This window comes from Phacochoerus africanus, chromosome 4 (assembly GCF_016906955.1).
Source record: "Phacochoerus africanus isolate WHEZ1 chromosome 4, ROS_Pafr_v1, whole genome shotgun sequence".
Classification (NCBI taxonomy): domain Eukaryota; kingdom Metazoa; phylum Chordata; class Mammalia; order Artiodactyla; family Suidae; genus Phacochoerus; species Phacochoerus africanus.
This window is the reverse complement of record NC_062547.1, coordinates 69,861,679-69,885,742: the sequence shown is the minus strand read 5'-3', so window position 1 is coordinate 69,885,742 and position 24,064 is coordinate 69,861,679. Positions and strand designations below refer to the sequence as shown.

General features: G+C 51.0%; 1 protein-coding gene across 12 annotated transcripts in view; it reads right to left on the bottom strand.

Moving 5' to 3' along the window:
• Nucleotides 1-24,064, bottom strand: part of DNM2 (dynamin 2) — a 98,251-nt gene that overhangs the window by 25,345 nt on the left and 48,842 nt on the right. For 5 of the 12 annotated variants that reach the window (XM_047777076.1, XM_047777069.1, XM_047777074.1 and 2 more), the window contains exons 5-12: nt 21,803-21,901; nt 15,561-15,721; nt 12,074-12,216; nt 9,355-9,490; nt 7,755-7,822; nt 5,709-5,847; nt 4,639-4,725; nt 2,502-2,572 (exon numbers count right to left, since the gene is read on the bottom strand). In XM_047777076.1, coding sequence (XP_047633032.1) covers nt 2,502-2,572; nt 4,639-4,725; nt 5,709-5,847; nt 7,755-7,822; nt 9,355-9,490; nt 12,074-12,216; nt 15,561-15,721; nt 21,803-21,901 — 904 coding nt within the window. Of the gene's footprint in view, nt 1-1,007; nt 1,038-2,501; nt 2,573-4,638; nt 4,726-5,708; nt 5,848-7,007; nt 7,147-7,754; nt 7,823-9,354; nt 9,491-12,073; nt 12,217-15,560; nt 15,722-21,802; nt 21,902-24,064 lie in introns of all 12 variants that reach the window. The other 7 variants (XM_047777075.1, XM_047777071.1, XM_047777073.1 and 4 more) reach the window with 2 other exon arrangements.

Here is a 24,064-nt window from a genome sequence, read left to right as displayed (position 1 = left end):
GAGGAGTTCCCACTGTAGTGCAATGGGATCGACGGTATCTCTGGAGCACTGGGATACAGGTTTGATCCCAGGCCTGGCACAGTGTTAAGGAACTGGTATTGACACAGCTGTGGCAAAGGTCACAACAGCAGCTTGGATCAGATCCAGTCCCTGACCCAGGAACTCATATGCCTTGGAGTGGCCAGAAAAGAAAAGGAAAAGAATGGAAGGGGAAATTTATCCAAAGATTTACCTAAGATTCAATATGTTTATTATAAGGGCTTTTTCTCCAGGCCCTGTTTTTAGTGTTTAGAGGGCAGAACCTCTAAGCATGAGAAGGAGGTTGATCGATAGGATCTGAAGGAGACAGAGCTATGTCACTCACAGAGAAGTTGGGGTGCTGGTGAGGCCCCAGATGCGCTACTTCCTAAGGGCTTCCTGGGTCTCACCTGTGCCTAGCAGTCCCCATGGCTGCTGCCCCATTTCCCTGCCTGCACCCCATCAGAGATTTCCCATGACCTCAGCATGTGTGTGTGTGTTTCAAAGTCAGGCCTCCTCTTGGTGATGAGGCCTTGACCGCTCACCTCCACCTTGCCTTGGTCTCCCCACGCTCCTGGGCCTCAGCCTTCCTTCCCCGTCTCCCGTGCTCTCTGCTCCACTCTGTCCCTGTCACCTGGCTGTCATGACTTCCTTGAGAAAGTCTCTCCAAGCCTCATCCCTCACTCCCTCTCCCACAGCCCCTCCTCCTTCCAGCTCTAATCTTCCTTATGATAACTAGGCTCAAGAACAATGTGTTCCCAGCCTGTGGGCTCTGAAAGGGCAAGGCCCAAATCTAGCTTGTTCACCATCCTCATCCAAAGGCACAGGGCATGAGACAGTGCTCCACGGCTATTCAGGGGGCCCCTGCCACTACCCGCCCAGGGCAGGGGCCTGGGTTGGGTGGAGCCTGGCACCCTGGGCCCCGCCCCCAGCCAGGGCGCTCCCCCATTCACACACCAGGGAAAAGGCACACAGCAGGCAATACCCACCCGGTCACCAGCTGCTCAGTATAGTAACAGCTGGGGAAGTGGGAAGGCCCAGGAATCCAGAGCAAAGAGTGGAGTGGTCAAAGGAAAAACAGGAGAGATTGTGAGAAGGAACTGTGGATGAAGTGTGAGAAGCAGAGACATCAAGGTGAGGAAAATGGCAGCAAACCGAAGAGGGGGACCAGCGTTTTCAGCCCCCACACACCTGGCTGCTGGGGAGGCAGGGCGGCAGTGGTGGGCTGCCTCCCCAGGGGTGAGAGCCCAGCCTGAGTGACGGGAGGTCCCCAGCCAGGGGGCCCCCCAGCCCTCCCCCAGCAGGGGACAGTCCAGCCGGGGCTCTCAGCTCACCTGGGCTGGGGGAGCAGCTTCTGTTCACGTGCCCCCATTCATTCATACACTCATTCATTCACTCCATTCACCTACCACGTGCCCCACACAGGAGAGCTGAGTGCACTGGTAAATGTCTACCCAGGGAATTACTCAGCCAACAGAGACCCCGGATAGGAAGACTCTCTTGCCAGGCTGCTAGCCCCAGACTGGGTTCCACAAGCCCTTCCTCAAGGAAGCCTCCCTGCACCCCCAAGGCCAGGCCACATGGCCACCCTCCGGATTCCCACGGGCCATGTACAGACGCCACCCCAGCACTGACCACACTGTGTCTGAACTGCCTGGCTGCACATCTGTCCCTGGCACAGAACAATCCTCTGAGGGTGGGGACCTGGGCCTGTGCCTGCTCACTGATGTATCACGGGGCCTGGCACCGAGAAAGCACACCAGCAATATTTGCTAAGCAAATACAAGGAAGTTGGCTACCAACAGCTTGTTCTTCCATCAGGCTCCAGAAAGAAGACCTTTGTGAGCCACCAGAGCATTCTTTGTGACACTTGAGCCCACCGAGGCGGGGGATCGGGGGTTGATGGAATCAGTGGGCAACCCCTGAGACCACATGCATTTATATTTATATCCTGATAAAATCCGAGCTCCCTGCTCTGGTCCCTTATTCAGGTGCCAAGGAACATTCTGGCTTTAAATCTACAGTGTATGGTCAGAAGCTATGCAGATCCTAGCGGCACTTGCCAAAGGGCAGCCCCTGAGTCGCTCTTTGAAAGGGCCCAGTGCATATGGGAGAGTCTGGGAAAGCTGCACATGAGTCTATGAAAGGCTCTGAGAAGTCCTGCAGGAAAGGAAGCACTGAACGCTGGTTATCCTCGCCCCTTCCTGAAGCGTTTGACCACGGCACCACTGTTTTCCACTTTAACCACTGGAGTGCCCCATAGGAGATGCAATGGGGACAATGAGGATGGGGGCTACATTAGCCCAGGAAAGCATCCAAGTACTTGCAGATGGTTCTTCACTTTGGCTGGGGGACCCCTGACAGAGAGACCCTTGTGCCCACCCCACTGGGGGAAGCCCCAACTCCACTGCCTCCATCAGGGCCTGGCTCTGAGGACTGACATTGGTGCCGCCCCACCAGCCACTATCCTGAAAAGTACATACTTGGCAAATCCAATGAAGTCCTCGTGGTTCGTGTTGATGTAGGACTGCTCGATGTCGATCAGAAGAAGAATCTAGGGGAAAGTGAGTGAGGGTCACTGTGAGTACAGAGCTGAGTATATAGAGAGAATGTGGCAGGGAGGGAAAGGTCTCAGAGCACTGCCCCACACCCACCAGCAGGGGGGGCCTGGAACCACACTGTTTCCCAGGCTAGAGAACAGGGCTCACCCATGCCTTCCCACATGCTAGGGTACACCTGCAGGGAAAAAAGGGCATGAGAGTTTCCAGACATCAAAGCATCAGAAGTAAAAAGAAAGACTGGGCCAACAAAGATGAGCAAGGCAGCCCAATATGGTGGTCACAAGCTTGCAAGGCCTCTGGGGCCGACCACCTGGGCTGCAGTCTTGGCTTGGCCACTGCCTGGCTGTAGGCCTCATGTTACTAAGATGTGGAGTAGGGCACTAAGGTCCCAGGGCAAAGGGTTAAATAAGTCACAATATGCAGTGTTTAGAGTAGTGCCTGGCATGTTAGAAGAGCCTCATTAAAACAGCAAAGGAAAATTGGCCAGGTGAGGGTGTTAAAAATGAAACATAAGGGCATGAAGGCAGCCAGCCAGGATGACATCTCAGTGAGGGACAGGCCCTTAAATAGTCCCCCGCCCTTCCTGTCACTTTACAGTGACTTTGCACCTCCTCAAGCATAAAGCAGGCCAGGCACTTGAATCTTATGGGGCTCTTTGAAAATGTCAGGGTGTTCCATCCATGGGAGCCACTGATCACTGGTTTATTTATTGTGGCTGTGCCTATGGCATGTGGAAGTTCCTGGCCAGGGATTGAACCCATGCCATAGCTGTAACCAGAGCCACAGCAGTGACAAGGCTGGATCCTTAACCTGCTCAGCAACCAGGGAGCTCACCATCACTGGTTTAAAAGGCCTGAGTCCTGTGGCCCCAGAGCCCTCAGATCGAGCCCAGCAGTGTTGACACTGGGGCAACCAGGGGCTATGGTAAGCACGGAAGGGAAAGCAACATTTTTGCCAACAACAACAGCAAAACGAATTGGAATCTCTCCAGCTTTTCACAAAACTTCCAGGTTGTAGAAGATATGAGGGAAAGGGGGAATCCACTGACAGACAAATGAGCCAGTTTATTCTCCATCCATGTCAAGGGGAGAGGGACTGTTCTCACAACCTAACACAACAGGTAGGCTTGTTTGGGTTCCGGTTTGAACAGCCAGCTGCCATGAGATCATGGCAGGCCGCTGGGGGGAAGTGACCTAGCCCAGGCGCAGGACCCCAGGACATGGGCAGAATGACAGCCCTGGGCCAAGCAGGTGACAGGGGAGACTCTTGCTGTGGCTGAGTTGGGGCATCCCTCTCTCTACCTTTATGCATATTTGACTGGTGTTCACAAGACCATGTTAAAACACAAAAAGCACCTCCAACGTGTTCAGCGGGTGAATGGATAAGCAGGCTGTGGTCCATGCTTACCATGAAACACTACCCGACAGTCAAAAGAGACACTTTGGAGCTCCCATTGTTTCTCAGGGGTAACAAACCCAACTAGTATCCATGAGGATGCGAGTTCAATCCCTGGCCTTGCTCAGTGGGTTAACGATCCAGCATTGCCATGAGCTGTGGTGTAGGTCGCAGATGCAGCTCAGATCTGGCGTTGCTGTGGCTGTGACTATAGCCGGCAGCTGTTGCTCTGATTTGACCCCTGGCTTGGGAACTTCCATATTCTGTGGGTGCAGCCCTTAAAAGACAAAAAAAAAAAAGGTGGGGGGGAGAAAAACAGAGAGACACACTTCGGGGACACCTCAAACATCAGAGAATGCATGAGGCCAAGTGAAGGGAGACAGAATCAAGAGGCTTCCACAGTAAGAGTCTGTTCACAGAACACTCTGGAAATGGCAAAACTATAGGAACAGGGAACAGCCCAGTGGTCTCCAGGGCCTGGGGTCCAGGAAGGCTTGATGACAAAGGGGCACAAGGATGAGAGTTTGGAGGGGTAACAGAACTGCTTCGTATGTTGAGAGAGGTGGGGGTTACCCTGCTGTATGCGTTTGTCAAAACTCACAGAACTGCACAGCCAACATTTCCTGTATATGAATTGTACCTGAAGAAGACAAAAGACCAGTACCTGGTCCTTGGTTCTCCCCTCCCGTTCCCGGATGTAAGTGGTGACGATTCGTTCCGTCTCCTCTCGCAGCCGGGGGTAGGAGCTGAGCTGGGGGGAAATCAGAGTGGCGGCATTGGCTGGGAGGCAACATGAGCCAAAGGGAAAAACATGGGGGTGGGGTGACAGGGGGTGGGCCCACCGAGTCCCCACCCAGCTCCTGTCTCACAGGTGCTCTGGCTGGGAGACCAGGAGGGGAGGGTGGGGGGACGGTGGGCTGGAGAGACGGAGAGGGTGCCCACGCACAAGCAGAAGTGCTTTTCGAGAATGCAATTCGAGGTGGAAAACAGCAGAGACAGCGGGTGATGGCTACCCCCCTCCTACATAGCAGCTGGGTGAGAGCCAGGACAGTTTAATGAAAGCCGCTGGGCTACCAGGGTGGGGAGGGCGCAGGGCCCCTTCTAGGATGGAGGCAGCATCTGGGCCATCTACCTCAGAGGGACCCCCTTGAAGAAAATTCCCCATCACCTCACCTTGGACTTCATTCCTCCAGACACCCTGGGGGCTCCCAGCCTGTGCAGTGGTAACCAAACCCAACACACAGAAGCCCAACTTCCACGGTTTGGGGAGAGGCCACGAGTCAGGGAAAATTGAGCCAATGGTCAAAATCACCCGTGGGAAAACCTCTTAAAGGCCCCATGATGTAAGAACACACAGGTCTAAAAAAAAAGAACACACAGGTCTTCGTGCTGGCAACGTGTTTCACCACGCTGGTGACAGTTTGGAAACCCTCTTTTCCAGGGATGGGCACGGGCCCTCACCCCTGTTGCTTGCTTAGTAAATGCATCTGGCCACAAAGGCTTTCTACCTCCATCCAAGGCCCAACCTGCAAAAGTGGAACCCATGCGCCATGGGACATGCCCTCCACACCATTACTGCCGAGGCAAAGCTGAGATGTCACCAAGTACCACTGGCCCACGGAAGGGGGTTCCTGCCGAGGCAGAGTTTCCCAGATGCTCGGGGTTAAGACTAACAATGGGAAGAAGAAGGTGGGGGACGAGTACATAGGTGATAATAATGAAATCTTTGGTTACCTTCTCGGCACACTTTTTAATGACTGTGGCCAGTTCTGAAACCACGAGATCAACACACTTCAAACTTGGCTCTTTGAGTTTTACAATCTGTTTTTTCACAATGGCTTCAAAGGCCATGTCGGGGGTGAAGAGCCCCGTCCTGGGTCATGCGGAGGGCGGGATGAGGCAGAGAGACACCCAGGGGCAGTGCAGGCCACACACGCGGGACGGGAGACAGAGAGAGAAGAAACGAGAGTCAGCTGGTTAGTGACATGCACGGAGGAGCCTGTGCCCGCATTTGCCCCGGAAGCTGCTTTGGATCAAGAGGCGTCCTGGGTCTGAGGGGTGGGCGTGGTCTGGGCTTTAATTACACAAGTGCCATGGGTCAGAGTGGGCATACCGAACAGGTATGGGTATAGGGAGGCCTTGAATTTTCTTATATGTGACGATAATGTCCAAACCATCTGGGTTTCTTTCCCCTCCCTCTTCCAATCGAAGAAGCTTAAGAAGCAAATGTGGGCTTTTCCAGACTGAGTACAGAAGGATCAAAGCAGAAATTCCGGCCTTGGAAGGCTGACCCAGAGCTCTACGGCCATGGTGGATGTGCAAGCATAGACTGCCCACTGGGAAGCACTTCAGCTGCTCGGCCAAAGCGTGCTGCCCTGGGAGCCAGTCCCACGGGGAAGCTGGTATGTCCTGCCATGTGGAGGCAGTGGCCCGTGAACACTGGTACACAGGTGCCTGTGACCTAGGGGAATCAGAGGACGGGCTGCCTAGGGGGACAACCCTCCCCCTGGGGCGGTGCTGGGGAGCCGGCAGAGGCCATTAGGGGCCAAGCCAAACGGAGCACTCATGCTGTTGGCACTCGGGCTTTCTCGGCGCCTCGGGGACAGAGAAGTGGCTGACTGGGGAGTGCTTAAAGCACCACACCTTTGTCAAGAAGGGGTGATGGGCAGGGAGGTGTAGGGAGCTTGGCCTTCGGGAGGTGACACAAGGTCCCTCTCTGCTACCCAGAAGACAGCAAAGCGACAGCGCGACGAAACCCCCATCCAATACATGCTAAGCTTGGTATCAAGGTCCCAGGGCGCCCTGCCCACCAGTCTGGAATCTGGAGGTCTGGCACCCCCGGTTGCACCCAGGCCGAAACGCGCCCGCCCCAGCCTCTGGGAAGAGGCCACGTTCTTGGACACCGAGGCAATCTGGGAAGGAGAGGTGAGGGGACCAGCGAGGCAAAGGCCAAGCAGCACTGGGAGCCTGATACCAAACCCCCGTAGCCCCGTTTCCACAAGGCCAGGAGTCACCCTGCCAAGGGTCCAATACCTTACTGGTACACTGCCTAACTGTATTGATTAGCTCCTGGATAACCAGGTCGACACATTTCAGACAGGGCTCTTTCAGCTTGACGACCTGCTTTTTCACAATGGCCTCGAATGCCAAGTCCGGGGTGAAGAGCCCGGTCCTAAAACCATCCGTACCCGGGGACAGGGGAGATAAGTCAGAGAGAAACAAAGCACGGTCAGCAATTTCACAGGCACAGGCCGGTTCCCGAGAAAGCCAAGGTCGCGGCAAGTCTGGGGGGGGTCAGACGCTTGCATCCACTACCTGGAATCCCCCGGGGTGATCTGAGGACCCCTTGGCAACAAGAGACTGGAGGCCGGGAGCCACTGATTTTTGCCGGAACAGGGTGGGGACCCAGGAGGCTCATGGGGCACCGGTGGGTTCCTGTAATAGTGACTCAGCTCCCTTCCATTCCCCGCCCCCCAGGGCAAATCTGCAGTGAGTTTTCTTACTTCCTGACCACAGTGACTGGGAGGTTTAACCAATGTTTAACCCAAGAGCAGTGGACAGCCCAAGGGGATACAAGAGATCCACACAGAACTACTCACATACACACTTGAGTGAACTTGGAGACCAGAGGGAGAGACTGACAGCTACTGCAAATCACTCTGGAGCCCTTTCCAGGTCTCACAATCAATCGGGGCACCCAGAGGTTTGGGGGGCACTGACTGGCTGCAGGGTGGCACCATGGAAGTGATGGGAACATGGTGACTCATGAATGGAACTTGCCTGACTCCATGGATGTTCTTAATGGCATAGCTGATCTCCCGTCTTAAGTCCTTCTCATCAAACTCCATCTGAGAACAGACAAACCAAACACATGCAAGGAGCTACCTAGGCACCCCCGACAATAGGTCTCTAGTGGGGGGAGTGTGATCTCCTGTGTCCTGTTTGCATTCACCTGGCAGAATATTTAACTGGTCAAAAATTTTAAAAAATATTAAAACTCAGTTTCAACAAAGATGTTCTGAAATAAACACTCTTGCTCTCTTGGAAGGAAAATCAATTCATATCAACTTTCTTCTGGCTACCACTCAGCAATATAAATCGAGAACCTCTAAAAAACATACCTGCGAGTTCCTGTCATGGTGCAGTGGTTAACGAATCTGACTAGGAACCATGAGGTTGGGGGTTCAGTCCCTGCCCTTGCTCAGTGGGTTAACGATCCGGCGTTGCCGTGAGCTGTGGTGTAGGTTGCAGACACGGCTAGGATCCCACGTTGCTGTGGCTCTGGTGTAGGGTGGCAGCTACAGCTCCGATTAGACCCTTAGCCTGGGAACCTCCATATGCCGAGGGAGCAGCCCAAGAAAAGGCAAAAAGACAAAAAAAAATAAAATAAAAAATAAGTAAAAAATAAAAAACATACCTGAACTGTCACCTGGTAGTTTTAAGTGATCTAAAATTTATCTTGAGGAATTAATCAAGAATTAGCTACATTCCTGTAGCTAAAACCATCCGTAAACACTAAAATGTGCAAACAACCTAAATGCCCAACAATGGAAGACTGGTTAAATACACAATGGGATATCCATAAAATAAGACAGTGTTTTGCCACTGACAACACATGAAATGCATATACTACAAATCAAAGAAAAAAAGTGTCCAAAGACACATAATTTTTTTTTTAAATATATATGCACATATTAATATGGATGACTTTATGTGCTATGTTTGTGGATGCAGGGAGGTTTTTTGCCTGAATTTGCACAGAAATAATTCTCAAAGGACATATTTAGGTGCTGCTAAGAGGCACTGCCTGTGGCTACTAGGATTACGGAGGTTTTTCTCCTTTTAGCTTTTTTTCTCCTATTGAAAAGAACTTTACTGATTTTTACAAAAGTGTTATCTGCTCAATGGAAAAAGTGTAAAACTTCTGGCGGTTTAAAAAATTTTCCCATCCCAGCCCCCAGAGCTGACATTGTTGTGAATATCCTTGTAGCTCTGTCATCTAGACACATGTGTACAACTTCATACAAAGGATGTTATAAATATCTGTATATTCTGTTGCACATGCTGGCCCCATAATCTGCTTTTTCCCCTTCAACTATATGCAGGGGACATTTTCTATGTATTCTGCAAAGAAGAGGTACTGGTTTCTGTTAGAGGGAAAGAAGAACTTTTCATATAGCTCTGCTGGGAATCTCTAACCTGCTGGCTCAGGTAAGGAGGCCTGGGCGGATGGGATGGATACCTTCCCCAGGCTGCCCTCTACCCTCAGCAGGCTCAGGCCTGGAGGCAGGAACTTGAGACCTGGGAGGAAGCCAGGCTCAAGGCCCTAGCAGGAAGGTGCCTGACCAGAGATGAGCGGGCTGGGCCCTGGCAGCACTACCTTCACCAGCTCAAAGGGAAACCGCTCATGGAAGATGCGATTGATTCGGGCGCCCCCGGAGAGCTCTAGCGTGTCCACTTGGTCTCCAGAACCCTCGATCCTCTTCTCAAAGTCCACCCCAAATTGCTGGACCATCCTATGAGGAAAAGGAAAACCCAAACATCAAGGTGGAGCTCCGGAATGATGTCCTGAGTCAAGCCACAACTTATTTTCCTCTTTTTCTTTTCCCTCCCTCCCTCTCTTCCTTTCTTCTTGCCACAATCTTGGCATGTGGAAGTTCCCTGGCCAGGAATTGAACCCATACCACAGTTGCAGCCTGTGCCATCACAGCTGCAATGCCAGATCCTTAACCTGCTGCGCCATATAGGAACTTTCTAGTTTCCTCTTTTCATTAAAAAAATTTTTTTTCAGAGTTCAGCAGTAATGAATGCAACTAGTATCCATGAGGACTTGGGTTCGATCCCTGGGGACTCGTTCAGTGGGTTAAGGATCCTGTGCTGCTGTGAGCTATGGTGTAGGTTGCAGATGAGGCTCGGATCCCAAGTTGCTGTGGCTGTGGTGTGGGCTGTAGTTCTGATTCAACCCCTAGCCTGGAAACTTCCATATGCCGCAGGTGTGGCCCTTAAAAAAAAAAAGACAAGACCAAAAAAAATTTTCTTTTTACAGCCACATTTGCAGCATATGGAAGTTGCAAGATAGAACTGGGGGAGAGTCTGAAGCCATTGCTATCATTCTCTTCTAAGACAAGAGCCTGAAGATGGGCACCCGAGTGCAGAGCAAAGGGGGGAAGTTTTCACAGCCAACCCTTTGTACCCATGAAGGCAGTCACTTTTAGTATTATTATTTTTTGGCTGTGCCCTCAGCATGTGGCAGTTTCTGGATCAGGGACTGAACCCGTGCCATAGCAGCAACACAAGCCGCTGCTGGGACAAGGCCAGATCCTTACCCCCCCCCCACGCCCCCCCCCATGCCACACCAGAGAACTCCAGAGCAGTCATTTTTACAATAAAGGTCAAAGAGGAGGTCATGTAACAAGATGTTCAAAGGGTCACCCGTTGAGGGAGGAGGAAGAATCAAAGGGCCCCACTGGCCACTGGCCTGTGTGGCCTGCAGCCTGAAGGAGGATCTGGGACCACAGCTAAGACGCAAAAGGAGGAATACCAGCCCTCACTGAGGAGCTGCCAATGAGAGCAGGGCACTACCACTGTGTGATGTCAAAACCACCCAGGCAGGGCGGTGGGGCACTGGTGAAAGATGACACAAGGTGGTAAGCCCTGGCAGGTGGCACTGCTCATGGAGGGCATCTCCTGCCAAGGGCTGCATTTTCACAAGGGTCCCTAATGGCCGCATGATATCAGAGCAGCTGCCATCATGCGAGGGGTGAGGAAAGCAAGGCTCAGAGGGGTGTGGTCACCTGCCTGAGGTCGCCCAGCAGGCCCAGGTTTAGCCCCAGGCCATGGCCTCTGCAGCACAGGCTAGCAAGTGGCTAGCGCTGGCTCTGCTGAAAGCTGTGTAGAACATGGCTGAAGTTGTCTGATGGGAAAGGCATTCTCACCCTGGATCCTGCCACTGTGCTTTGCCACATGGCAGAGAGGGTGGGGGGATGTCAGGGCTGTGATGGCCAAAGACAACGGCATCTCTCTGACACCACCTGCCATCTGAGCTGCCAGGGAAGGTGAGAACCTGGGATCATGGGGCACACCCACTGCTCCACCCCACAGCTGGGTGGCTGCAGGGAGCAGCTTCTTAGGAGTCAGGGTGAGGATTCCAAGAAAGCAAGCAGAAGCAGCTGACACGTGGCTCAGCTCCCTCCCCCACATGTCTGTGTTGCTGCAGCTGCCAGAGGGCGTCTATGAACACCTGAGTCAGGCATCTCCTACGAGTGTTTGCAACCCTTCCATGGTTCCCATCTCACTTAGGGCAAAAACCAAAGTCCTCCTCATGGTCCACAAGGCCCTGCAGACTCTACCCTGTTCCCTCCCTGCTCTCACTTCCTCCCACCCTCACTCACTCTGCTCCAGGCACATGGGCCTTCTCTAACATGCTGGACACAATCCTGCCTCAGGGCCTTTGCACTTGCCAAGCCCCCACCTCCAAGACTCAGCATGGCCCACTTCCTCACCTCTTCAGGTCTTTGCCTGACTCTCATTGTCTCAGGGAGGTTCTCACGGATGACTCTTTTTTTTTTTTTTTTTTGCTTTTTAGGGCCGTGCTTACAGCACATGGAAGTTTCCAGGATAGGGGTTGAATTGGAGCTGAGCTGCTGGCCTACACCACAGCTACAGCAATGCCAGATCTGAGCCATGTCCCACACCACAGCTCACAGCAATGCCAGATCCCTGACCCACTGAGTGAGGCCAGGGATTGAACCTGCATCTTCATGGATACCAGTTGGATCAGTTTCTGCTGTGCCACAGTGGGAGCTCCTGACTGCTCTATTTTAAACAGCATCCTACCCTTGCACTCTCTAGCCCCTTTCCCACTTCAGTATGTGACCGTCTCGCAGACTCTACATGTTTTTACTTATCTTGTTTGATCCTCTCCCCTGAGTACAAGGGGTGACATCAGTGCACAGGACAGGGCCTAACACACAGGCAGCTCTGATCAAGTGTTGAACAAAAAGATGGATGAGTGGGGATGGGTGCCCAGCCTCCATGTGGGAGCCTGTGGCTGGGTGGAGACTCCAGTGCATTAGGCTGGGGGAAGAACATGCACGTACTGCAGCAGAGCTTTGGTCTTGCGAGTGGGATCGTCAGGTCGGAAGTTCTTATACTCCTCCACCTCCTTCTCCAAGGACAGCAGCTGGCTCTGCAGCTTGCTGCGCAAGGCTGGCAGCGACTCCCGGATGTGATTGGTCAGTTGCTGCATGAGAGAGGCCAGAGGTCAGAAAGCAAAGCTGGCAGGATGCCAGGAAGGGGAAGGCCCGCTCTGCCCACCCAGGGCCCATTCCACAGTGCATGCTGCCGCCCCTCCGCCCCAGCCCAGCACAGCCCCCAGTCTCAAGGGACCAACAGAAAGATCCCAGCTGGGGTCACACTTGTGGAAGGGGCAGGAAAAGGCAGCACAGCTCAGTCCGCAGCAGTGAGAGGCTGCAAATAGCCCGTGGGGCTTTGGTAGAGCGGATCAACTGGGCCATCCACACCACAGAATACACACAACTGCTGGCAAGGGCCAGGCAGCGGGACCCCAGGGCTGGCTGGGAACAGCCTCCCACAAGTGGTGCAGAGAAAAAAAGCCAAGGAAGCCAATGCAGGAGCCAGGCCCAGAAGGACTGACTGACGGGCAATGGTGCATCCATATCCTGGAACACTGGGGACATACAGACATGGGGCCCACAGATGACAGCAGAAATAGCTTGCCAAAGAAGGCACAGAATGCACATACGATGTGCTCCTGAAAAGAAAGGGAGAAAGGAAGAACCTATTTTCATCTGCACGAACAGAGTGAAGGATGGTTCCCAAGACAAGGGCAGACTGGAGCTGGCGGGTGGGAGGACCCTTCTACTCTGCAGCCCCCTCTCCTCTGTTGTTCTGCTTTTGAGTCATGTGGGCTTGTTCATTATGCACACACTTTAAAAGGAGGCAGTGGTACAGAAAAGGTTAGGCAATAAGCCTCAAGCTGGGTTATTCGAGTAAAAGCTGGATACAGAGCAGTGGGTAAATACATTACTGTTCAGGTAGGGGAAATGAAGACAGAAAGGAAGAGAAGAAAGGCAGGAGGAAGGGGTGGGCGGGAGGGAGGATGTTGGTACAGACACATTGGCCTCTCGGGTGTCTAGAATCTCTAGAAGGAAGCCCAGGAAGTGGTGACACTGGCCCCCCTCGGGGGAAGGGACCTGTCACGGGATGGGAGGAAGTGGGACAGTCACCATATTTGGACTGTCTGAGCTTTTTTTGTACTGTGATAAGAGAGAGAAGGAAAGAAACAAATAAAAGCCGTATTATCAGCTTAAATCACAAATGAAGAGCAGCGTTTTGTGGCCATCTGTCCTACGATACAAAAGAAATGATACACACTACCCATCCAGCTAGATAAAATATGTGAAGAAGCCTTGCACTCAGTGGCCTGAAGTGCCTGACGGTCACCCCGAAGGCCCTGTGCAACCTGGGGCTCAGCCCAGGGGCGCCCCCCTGTGGGAACTGCAGGTATTTGGGGGCGGGGATCTATACTACATGTCCTGCAGTCCACTCTGGTCCCTCACAGCATCATGGGGCAATACAGCAGACCCACTTAGCTCCTGGCACAGTAGAGGGGCAGGGTCCAGCACTCCAGGAAGCACCAGGATGTGGAGCCAGAACCCTGGCAGAGCCAGCTGGGCTGCTTGCTTGTGGATCTCAGTGGCTCTCAGAGGAGGCCCCAGGCACCTGCAGGGAATTTTACTACCCTTTGTCTTTCTCCATCCCTCTGCCCAGGCAGACTATCCCCACTTCCTTTCCTGGACGGCCCCGCCCATTGGACACTTAGCTCCATCCTTGTCCGCCTGAGCTGCCTTCTTGCTCTGTGCCAGCTCCCTTCCCGGCCCTCATCACTGCCTAACACTTGACCTGGGGACTTGTGCCCAGTCGGTGCACCCAGTTAGAAATATGCCTCCCCCAAGGACAGGGCCTGGCTCCCACACTGCCATTGTGTCCCACTGCAGGCTCTGAGGCCCTGCCCCCACCTGAGATGCCACCACACAGCACGGAGGGGGAATTCCTTGTAACCCTGGACCACCCAGACAGCTCCTAAGGAGCGTTCTGCCTGACACAGTATAGCCACATAATCGCTTTAGCCATTGTACACATGCTAAATGATATTAGAAACAGCAGCTTTTTCTAGACTAGGAACCAGAAAAACTGGCTAAATGGCCCTCCAAAAAGATCCTGGTTAGGACTTCCTCTTGGCTCAGGTTAGGGATCTAACATTGTCCCTGACATTGTCCCTGCTGTGGCTCTGCTTAGAGGTGTGGTGAGGGTTTGATACCTGGCCCGGGACTTCTGCAAGCCATAGGCGCAGCTAAAAAATAAAATAAAAATCAAGGGGCATCCATGACTATGTCATCATTTATGGTAAGAAAGGGAGAAATTTGATTCACAAAATTCCCTTTTGGCCTTTATGGGCAAAATGAAACTCAGGCAATAAATCAACCATAATCTAATAAAAAATTTTAGGAGTTCCCACTGTGGCTAAGCAGAAATGAACCCGACTAGTATCTATGAGGATGTAGGTTCAATCCCTGGCCCCGCTCAGTGAGTAAAGGATCCTGCGTTGCCATGAGCTGTGGTGTAGGTAGCCCGTGCAGCTTGGATCTGGCGTTGCTGTGGCTGTAGTGTAGGCCAGCAGCTGTAGCTCCAATTTGACCCCTAGCCTGGGAACTTCCTTCCATATGCCACAGTGCAGCCCTAAAAAGCAAAATAAAAAAAAAACTTTTTTGAAAAAAGAAACTCAGGCAGTATTAACAGTGGTCCCCTATAGGTGAGAGGTGGAAACAGATATGGATGCTTCACCTTATACTTTTTTGGCTGCACCTTCTACTTGTGGAAGTTCCCTGGCCAGGGACTGAAAGTGCACTGCCGTCTCCACCTGTGCCGCAGCTGCGGCAATGCCAGATCCTTAACCCATTGCTCCACACAGGACTTTCCTTCACTGTATACTTTAAATGATCATGAACACTGTGAATACATTAATTATGAAAAAAGAATAATAAGAAGGCAATGAAATAGCAGAGCTGCCTGCATTTGGTACGTGCTATATTTCATGTAGCCTAGTTGATGAGCACATAGAGATGACAACCCTGGGGCAGGGATGCTGATAACTCCCGACTGATGGACAGGGGAGGGAGGCTCAGCGAGGCTGGGCTGGGCTTTGGACCCAAGAAGGTCAAGCTCCAAAGTCCTCCCGCTTACCTACTGTTTAGTGCCACCCTGCTTTGGTCCAAGTGAGGCAGGCACTCGTAACCCTGGTCATCAAAGTCAGGAGCTATACACATGATGACTAAATAATTACAGTGGAAATTAAAATAATGGTACTAATAACATCGATGGCAATAACATTATTGGCACCAATTCACTGAACAACCACTCTTCACGAGGCCTTGAATCAAACAAATGTTGACTGAATCAATTTTGCTAAAATTTGTGCTGCATTAGACCAAGAACAGAGCCATTGTGGATGGCAGCTGTGGTACAGTGCACAGCCTGAGCAAGTGCACAAAACCCTCTCTGTACCTGATTCAGAGTCTTCTGCAGGTGTGGGGTGCCCATGCGGTCAGCCATGTGCCGGTAGGCGGGGTGGGAGAGGAAGAATTTCCTCTCAGCCGCCAGAGCTGCACGAATGTCCTTCTTGCCCTCGATGTCCTTCTGGCTGCGGTTCACCACACCAATGTAGCCTGTGGGGAGATGGGGTCAGGGCAGAGTGCCTACTATGGACCAGCCACGGGGCTGGGCAATATGCAGGTGTAGGTGGATTCTGCCCTACCAGTCACTAGCAGACGAGGTGACAAGCCATACGCATTACTCAGAAGCAACACAGAGAACATAAAGGTATAGTCCTGAAAAGCAATGTAAGTGTTTGAAGAAGGGCAATAAAGAGTTCCTGTCCTGGTTCAGCGGTTAAAGAACCGGACTACCATCCATGAGGACAAAGGTTTGATCCCTGGCTTCGATCAGTGGGTTAAGGATCTGGCGTTGCTGTGGCTGTGGCTGTGGCTGGCAGCTACAACCCCAATTCGACCTCTAGGCTGGAACCTCTATAAGCCGCGGGTGTGGCCCTAAAAAGAAAAAAAGAAAAGAAAAAAGAAGGGCAATGAGAGACAGTTAATCTTGCCAGATATTAATGCCTATTACATTTGAAAAGGCTGGGTATATTGGGGCATGTATGTCTAGAGAGATTAATGGAATAGAACAGAATAGAACAGAAAGTCCAAAGCCGCATCCACCCACACTTTTTTTTTTGTCTTTTTGCCTTTTCTAGGGCCGCTCCTGCAGCATATGGAGGTTCCCAGGCTAGGGTTCATATTGGAGCTGCAGCTGCCAGCCTACACCAGAGCCACAGCAACGCTGGATCCAAACCGCATCTGCAACCTACACCACAGCTCACAGTAACGCCTGAGCAAGGGCAGGGATCGAACTCACAACCTCGTGGTTCCTAGTTGGATTCGTTAACCACTGCGCCACGACGGGAACTCCATCACCAACACTTTAAATTCAATGGAGGAAAGCTGGATTACCCAAGGATCACAGTCAGCAAAGAAACAGTCTGGTGTGCACCAAAACGAACTCTCTAGGATTCATAGGCTTACATATAAAACATAAAAATCAAAGTATTTGGAGGAAACATGGGCGTTTTTCAAAATTACTGTGGTCAAAACTTTTGCCCCCCCCCCTTTTTTTTTTGGCCATGCCCATGGCACTTGGAAATTCCTGGGCCATGGACTGAACCCATGCCATAGAAGTGACCCAAGCCACACAAGTGACAATGCCAGATCCTTAACCCTCTGAACCACCAGGGAACTCCCTTTGTGTTAAAATCTTCTAAACAGAATATAAGACACAGTTCATCGTGAGTACTTGAGAAGCAGGACTTGGGAGACAGCTTGCTAATTGACAGTTTTTGGTACCACCTTGAAATTTTTTTAAACACGCAAAACTATTTGTAGGATAAAAACACTAGTTTGAAGAATGGATCTATAATATTTGGACATAAAGAAATTGGAAGAGGACAAGGGAACAGGGACAGGATTAAGAAGCCAGAAGAGCCAGGAGCCCCGAGCACAGGTATATCAATGGGTGTTGTGGGAAACAGAGAACTTAGCCTAGTGGTGGACACATGGTAGGTACTCAATAAACAGATGTGGTTATTGTTATTCATATAACTACAGTTGGGAAAACTATACTCAGTATTTTGTAATAACCTATAACTTGCAGATATATATAAATAATCGTTGTATATATATATATATATATATCTTTATATATCTATATAGATATATATGCATAAGTGTATCACTGTGCTGTATACCTGAAACTAACACAACATTGTAAATCAACTTAACTTCAATTGAAAAAATAATAGTAACAATTGTACTGTGGTTCTGTAAGATGCCAGCACTATGGGAAGCTGGGTGAAAGGTGTATAGGAATGCTGCATACTATCCTTACAACTCTTCTGTAAGTCTAAAATTTTTTCCAAAAAGGAAGATGAGTCTGACCACCACCATAAAGAAAAAACAAGTTGGAAAGGTGGACTGGACATAATAGCAAAAAAGCCTGAAGTGAAAACCACACATATCTGTATCCCATTCTCTTAGTGGGGTTCATTCGATGTCTCTTTGCTAAGGAGGGGAGTGGTGCTGCCATTTATCCTGCCAAGTCTTAGGCAGACCTGACTGATTTTCATCCTCTCTGGGTCTGTCATCATGTCCATTTTATTTTATTTATTTGGCTGCACCTGCAACATACAAAAGTTCCTGGACCAGGGATCAAATCTGTGCCACAGCAGTGACAATGCCAGATCCTTAACCGCTAAGACACCAGGGAACTCCATCATGCCCATTTTACAGATAAGGGAACTGAACCATGCCAAGGAGGGGGCTCCTTACTCAAGGTCACAGAGAGGCTCAGTAGGGGAAGCAAGATTCGAATCCACATCCATAAGAAGCCCAGACTCACTATCACCCATATAACAGTGAGCAGAAGGAAAACAGCAGCTGGTGGGGGCGGTGGGCAGAGACAGTATCTGGCTGGGTTTGTGGTTCTTTTGAAGGTACAAAGTTCTGAGTCTTTTCTAAGTGAAGAAAAAGGATCCAATTGGGAGTTCCGGTCGTGGCACAGTGGAAACAAATACAACTAGGAATCACGAGGTTGCGGGTTCAATCCCTGGCATCACTCTGTGGGTTAAGGATCCAGCATTTCCATGAGCTGTGGTGTAGGTCACAGACACGGCTCAGATCTGGTGTCACTGGGGCTGTGGTGTAGGCCGGCAGCTGCAGCTCTGATTAGACCCCTAGCCAAGGAATGTCCATATGCTGTGGGTGAGGCCCTAAAAAGCAAAAAAAAAAAAAAAAAAAAAAAAGCCGAAGGATGAGGAGGAGGAGCCTTAGGCCATTTTGTCTGGAGCAAGCTTGCAAGGGAGCTGGGAGAGGAAGGGCCACCTTTCTTAGAAACAGACAGGAAGGCAGAGAAGGGAAGACAGGGAGAATTGGAAGTGGGAGGAAGAAGCTGAGGAGGCCAACACACGAAGCTCCTTGGGCGGCAATGCTGAGGCCAGCCTCGTGTCTCTTGGGGTCTAAGCTGGTGGCCCAAGACAAGTGGAGGCAGCAAAAGGTCGAGGTGACTGGTGGAAGGTGTGGGGACAGGTGAGCTGGGCTTCCCTCTCCAGCCTTGACCCTTCCTGCCTAAACCTCTGAGAGATATTTGCTCTTTAGCCCTGGATCCTCCTGGCAGCCAAAGGATTTCTGGCTTTTGCCCCTGACCGTGCTCTGTCCGAATCCAGGGCTACCCCTTTCCACTCAGTGCACCTCAGCAATGCTGGAGGAAGGTGGCAGCCAGGGTCTGAACCTTTTCCCACGCCTCTCCCAGACACCCAGGAGGGAATCAGAGGGCGAGCAGACTCCAGAGGAAAAGACGGGGAAAGGAAAGCAGTCACTGAAGAAACGGCCTAAAAACCAAACAAAAACCTTGATGGATCTTCAACATTGCACCACAGTGAAAATCAGGAAACAACCTAGGTGTCCAACAGGGATTGAGCAATGGCCCACGCACCCCCACATGAGAGACCACACAAGATCTTTTACAGTTGTCTTAAAGAGTATTTGCCTGTCATGGGGACATGGTCTGCTTTGCTCCTACATGAAATGGAAAAGCAGGTGACAAGGCGGTGTGGTGCTGGAGAGTCAGCCTGACAAACCAGCTCTGGCCTTTAAAGACTGTGAATCACTATGTTGTACATCTGAAACTTATATGATATATTTATTTTTATTTTATTATTTTTTCTTTTTTTTTTAGGGCTGCACCTGCAGCATATGGAGGTTCCCAGACCAGGGGTCTAATCGGAGCTGTAGCTGCTGGCCTACGCCAGGGCCATAGCAACGCCAGATCCGAGCCATGTCTACAACCTACACCACAGCTTGCGACAACACCAGATCCTCAACCCACTGAGCGAGGCCAGGGATCAAACCCAAAACCTCATGGTTCCTAGTCAGATTCGTTTCCGCTGCACCACAACAGGAACCCCCTGAAATTTATATAATATTGTACACCAATTATACCTCAAACAAAAAAAAAGGGAGTTCCCACTGTGGCACAACAGGATCAGCAGTGTCTCTGCACCCTAGGATGCAGGTTCAATCCCGGGCCTGGAACAGTGGGTTAAAGGATCTAGCATTGCTGCCGCTGTGGCATAGGTCGAAACTGCAGCTTGGATCTGATCCCTGGCCTGGGAACTCCATATGTCATGGTACAGCCACAAAAGAAAAAAAAAAAGTCCTGTTAAGAAATATGGAACACCCAGATCTACTAGATTACTCTACAGCCTTATTTATAAATACTAGAATTTAAATTATTTTCCTTTTGCAGGATTTATGGTCAAATATTGAAATATGAAAATACTTAGTATTACACAATTTTGTTATGCTACCGGTTTCATCAATAATTGTATATTTTACTTGCCCACATGATAATGCATTACAAAATTAAGAAATAAAATAGAGAAAACAAAAAACAAAAAACCAGGAGTTCCTGCTGTGGTGCAATGGGATCAACGACGTTTTGGGAGTATTGGGAAACAGGTTCGATACCTGCCCGGCACAATGGATTAAGAATCCAGAGTTGCTGCAGCTGTGGCATAGATCTGATCCCTGGCCCGGGAACTCCATATGCTGGAGGGCAGCCAGAAAAAAACAAACAAAACCCACCCAAACAGCAAAAAACCCCACAAAACCAGCTCCACCACATTTCAGTTTTGTGAGCTGGGGCAAGAGGTTTAGCCTCTTTGTGCCCCAGGTTCTTCGTCCATAAAATGGAGATGAGCACAAAGCCACTGCATTAAACTGCATTAAATGGGTTCATCCACACCAATAGCACGGAAGAGTGCATGTTATGCAATAGATAATCAATGTTTGCTGTTATCTCTCTTTCTCTCTCTTTTTTTGGCTACGCCCAAGGCACATGGAAATTCCTGGGCTTGGGACCATACCACAGCAGTGACAACACCAAATCCTTCACCCACTGTGCCACCAGGGAACCCGGCTAGTCTCATTTTTTGAAAATAACAATACTTGGGCTACTCTTGTCAGAATATCTGAAACTAAACTAAACCGAGCTTAATCAGCCTCTGTCTAGATCTAATTACCAGTTGCAACTGCAACTGGCCTGATCCTGAGTGTGCGACACGAACTGGTTTCTTCCACAAATAAGCAGTACAGATCAAGCAGCTGGAGGGGGAGCTGCATGAACAGAAGAGTAGGTATTGATGTGTCAAGTGATAGGATGCCTAGGATTTTCCTCAGAATCCAGGAAGGAGAAGAAAGGACCCTAGGGGTATTTAAGATCAGCCGTGTGCGATTAGCAGGGAGGCTGGGCTGGGGGCTCCTCGCACTTTTCTCTCCACTTGAGAGAAGGTTTGAAAACGTTCCTCATGGAAAGCAAGTATGAACAGTAAGAAAAGGTACAAACCCTCGGGAGCTCTTGGGAAGAAGACCCACTGAGTATTAACTAGGGGGAGATGGGCTGTGAATGATTCCAATTTCCTTTTTCTGGACAGCTGTTTCTTTTTCCGTCTTTTTAGGGCCACACCTGTAGCATATGGAAGTTTCCAGGCTAGGGGTCAAATTGGAGCTATAGCTGCTGGCCTTCTCCAGAGCCGTAGCAACTCAGGATCCGAACAGTCTGTGACCTACACCATAGCTCACAGAAATGCCAGATTCTTAACCCACTGAGCACGGCCAGGGATCGAACCCACATCCTCATGGATACTAATTGGGTTCGTTACTGTTGAGCCACAACAGGAACTATGGGACAGCAGTTTCTGTTCCCCAAATGAGTAGGTGTTCACTGAGTAACTGAAAGTGAACACTGGGAATTCCCTGGTGGCACAGTGGGTTAAAAGAACCGGGGTTGTCCCTGCTGTGGCTCAGGTCGATGCTGTGGTACAGGTTTGATCCCTGGTCTGGGAACTTCCGCCTGCCGTGTAGGCAAGAAAACAAAAAGTGAATGTACACAAATCAGAGGAAAAAGATACCTAGGTTCACTTGCACAGAAAAAAAGGTTTTACAATAGCACAGAAGAGCAGTTACCTCTGGGCTGTGGGGAAATGGGATGGTGAATGTATCTGTGAGCATTTGCCGAGGTTTCTATTGTTCTTTCAACAACAAATAGTTTTCCAATAGCCAGGGTGCCCCAGCATTCCTGCTGCTCAAGCTCACCCATCTTGCCCACCCTGTGGCCCCCAGGCACACCCCCTACCCCCGCACCTCTTCTCAAGGGGAGCAGCTTGTTCTCCAGGACGTCCCTGGCATCAGTGCCTTCGTCCATCAGGTCAAGCTTGGTGATGACGCCAATGGTCCGCAGGCCTGAAAGAGCAGAGGTCAGAGGGCCGTGAGGAATGAGCACAGGCTGGTGACCCCGGGCTACCTGGGGTCCAGTTGGGCTCCCCACTTCCAGGCTGTGCCACCTGGGACAAGCCAGAACATCGCCTGCCTGGATCCTCATGTCAAATGAGGACATTTGACAATGCACTGACCTCAGGGGGTGGTCCATAAGGATAAACCTGGCACTTGGCAAAAGTTCAATCAATCAATGCTGGCCACTGTCACTGTTGTTGGCACAACTAGGGACGGCATCTGGTTCAGGTATCATCAGGGGCGACCTGACTAAACACGAACCCCGGCTCAGAGTCTCCATGCTGTACTGTGCTGAGTGGCGGGCAGAGTGCCAATGGAACATGGGGACCCAAGACGACTGTTTCTCGGGATACCTCTCATGTCACTGGCCAAACTTCCGCTCTGGAAACTACCCCGTGGAATTCCTCTTCGTCCCAAGCTGCCCAGAATCAAGGGGAGCCTGAGGATCAACTGTCCTTGCTGATGCCCAAGGGCTCCCCTGTGCTAGTTGCAGGCATACACATGTATCTGTGTGTGACATACACACAGAGGACAGAGAGACCCAGGAGATCCCCAGTGGGTGCTTAGATGGGCGTCGATGGGGAGATGGCCATGCCCTCCCTGGAGCCTGCGCCTGCTCACATTCTGCTGTGAGAGGGCATCACCTTTCTGGAGGGCAAAGGAGCCATGGCTGTGAACACAGATGCCTCAGGCTGGGGCAGGAGAGGGGAGAGGCAGCCCAAGGTAGAAGGATGTGACCGGGGAGTGGCTCTGGGGCATCGACTCTGCTGGAAATGGCCAACCTCACTAGAGCACTGTTCCTGAAAGGTCAGAAACAACCCTAATGTTCAAGAACAAAGAAAAGGCAGCAGTGGGTGGCCAGGTGGATGGCTACGGGTGTATGTCCCTATGGTAAAAGGCAAGCACATCCACAGTACAGAAAAAGAGGAACCATCACCCCATTTCTACAAATGTTGAGTTTATGTGGAAGAACAAAGTCTAAAAGAAAATTTGCCAAGAATGGCCACCAGTATCTGCAGGGGGAGAGGTGCTGTCACATTTTACGTTTTCGTATTTTACAATAGTGACATCTGGGAGTAATAATGATGAATATTTTCGAAGTTAGAATGATACTTTTTTCGGAAGAATGCCAGCATCCAGTTAACAAACGGTGCTTGACTGTATGCACCCCCAATTACTCACCGCCTGATCTAGCCTCTATGGAGTCTTTGTCACAGGCACATTCCATTTCCTGGGACAAAACAGGGTGGGGGGACAGGAAGGTTGAGGGGGCTGTGGGCAGGGGTGGCCCCTCTCAGGAAAGCGCACCTAGAAGACCTTGGGAAGGAGACGGCAGAGCCCTGAACTCTTGAGGGGCTTGCAGTCCAGGGCCGGAAAGGAGCCACCTTTGCCAACTGCCCCCCAGGCCTGCAAAGTGGGGAGTGTGAGCCACAGAGCCCGTCTCCCCCAACTCCTTCCAAAACACTATGGGATCCAGGCAGCTGGAAGACAATTTGGGAAATGTATTGCAGTGTGTGTCATCCTCTGCTAAACCCCCACCACTTTCAGAACACACCCAGCTTCCCACTGCAGCCCCCATGGCCTGCTTGACCAGCAGTGGCCACTCCAGGCCCTCACCTCCTCTGCCCTCCCTTTGCTCACTCTGGTCTGGCACACTGGCCTCCCTGTTGTGCCCTGGGCACCTCCTTATTTTGAATATATTCCTTGACTGCACCCCACAGCATGCGGACGTTTCCAGGCCAGGGATCGAACTGGCACCACAGTGGATGACCCAAGGCACTGCAGTGACTGCACCAGATCCTTAAACCCCTGTGTCACAAAAGAGCTCCTCCTGGGCATCTGTTGAGCATCCACTGCCCATTTTCCCGGATTTTGCCTCTTTTCATCATCTGGTCTTGTCTAAAACCTCATATCCTCAGAGGCTGGTGACAGCCCCCCTTCCATTCCAGCATCTCTCAAAGGGCTCCATTTCCCTCTAGTGCTTACCACTACCTGGAGAGGCTTATTTCCTTGTTGGATTCTGTCTCACCATGGAATAGCAGCTCACTGGTGGCAGGGCCCTTCCATCAATTTTGTCCCCTATGGGGTTCCCAAGGCTGAAACAAAGCCTGG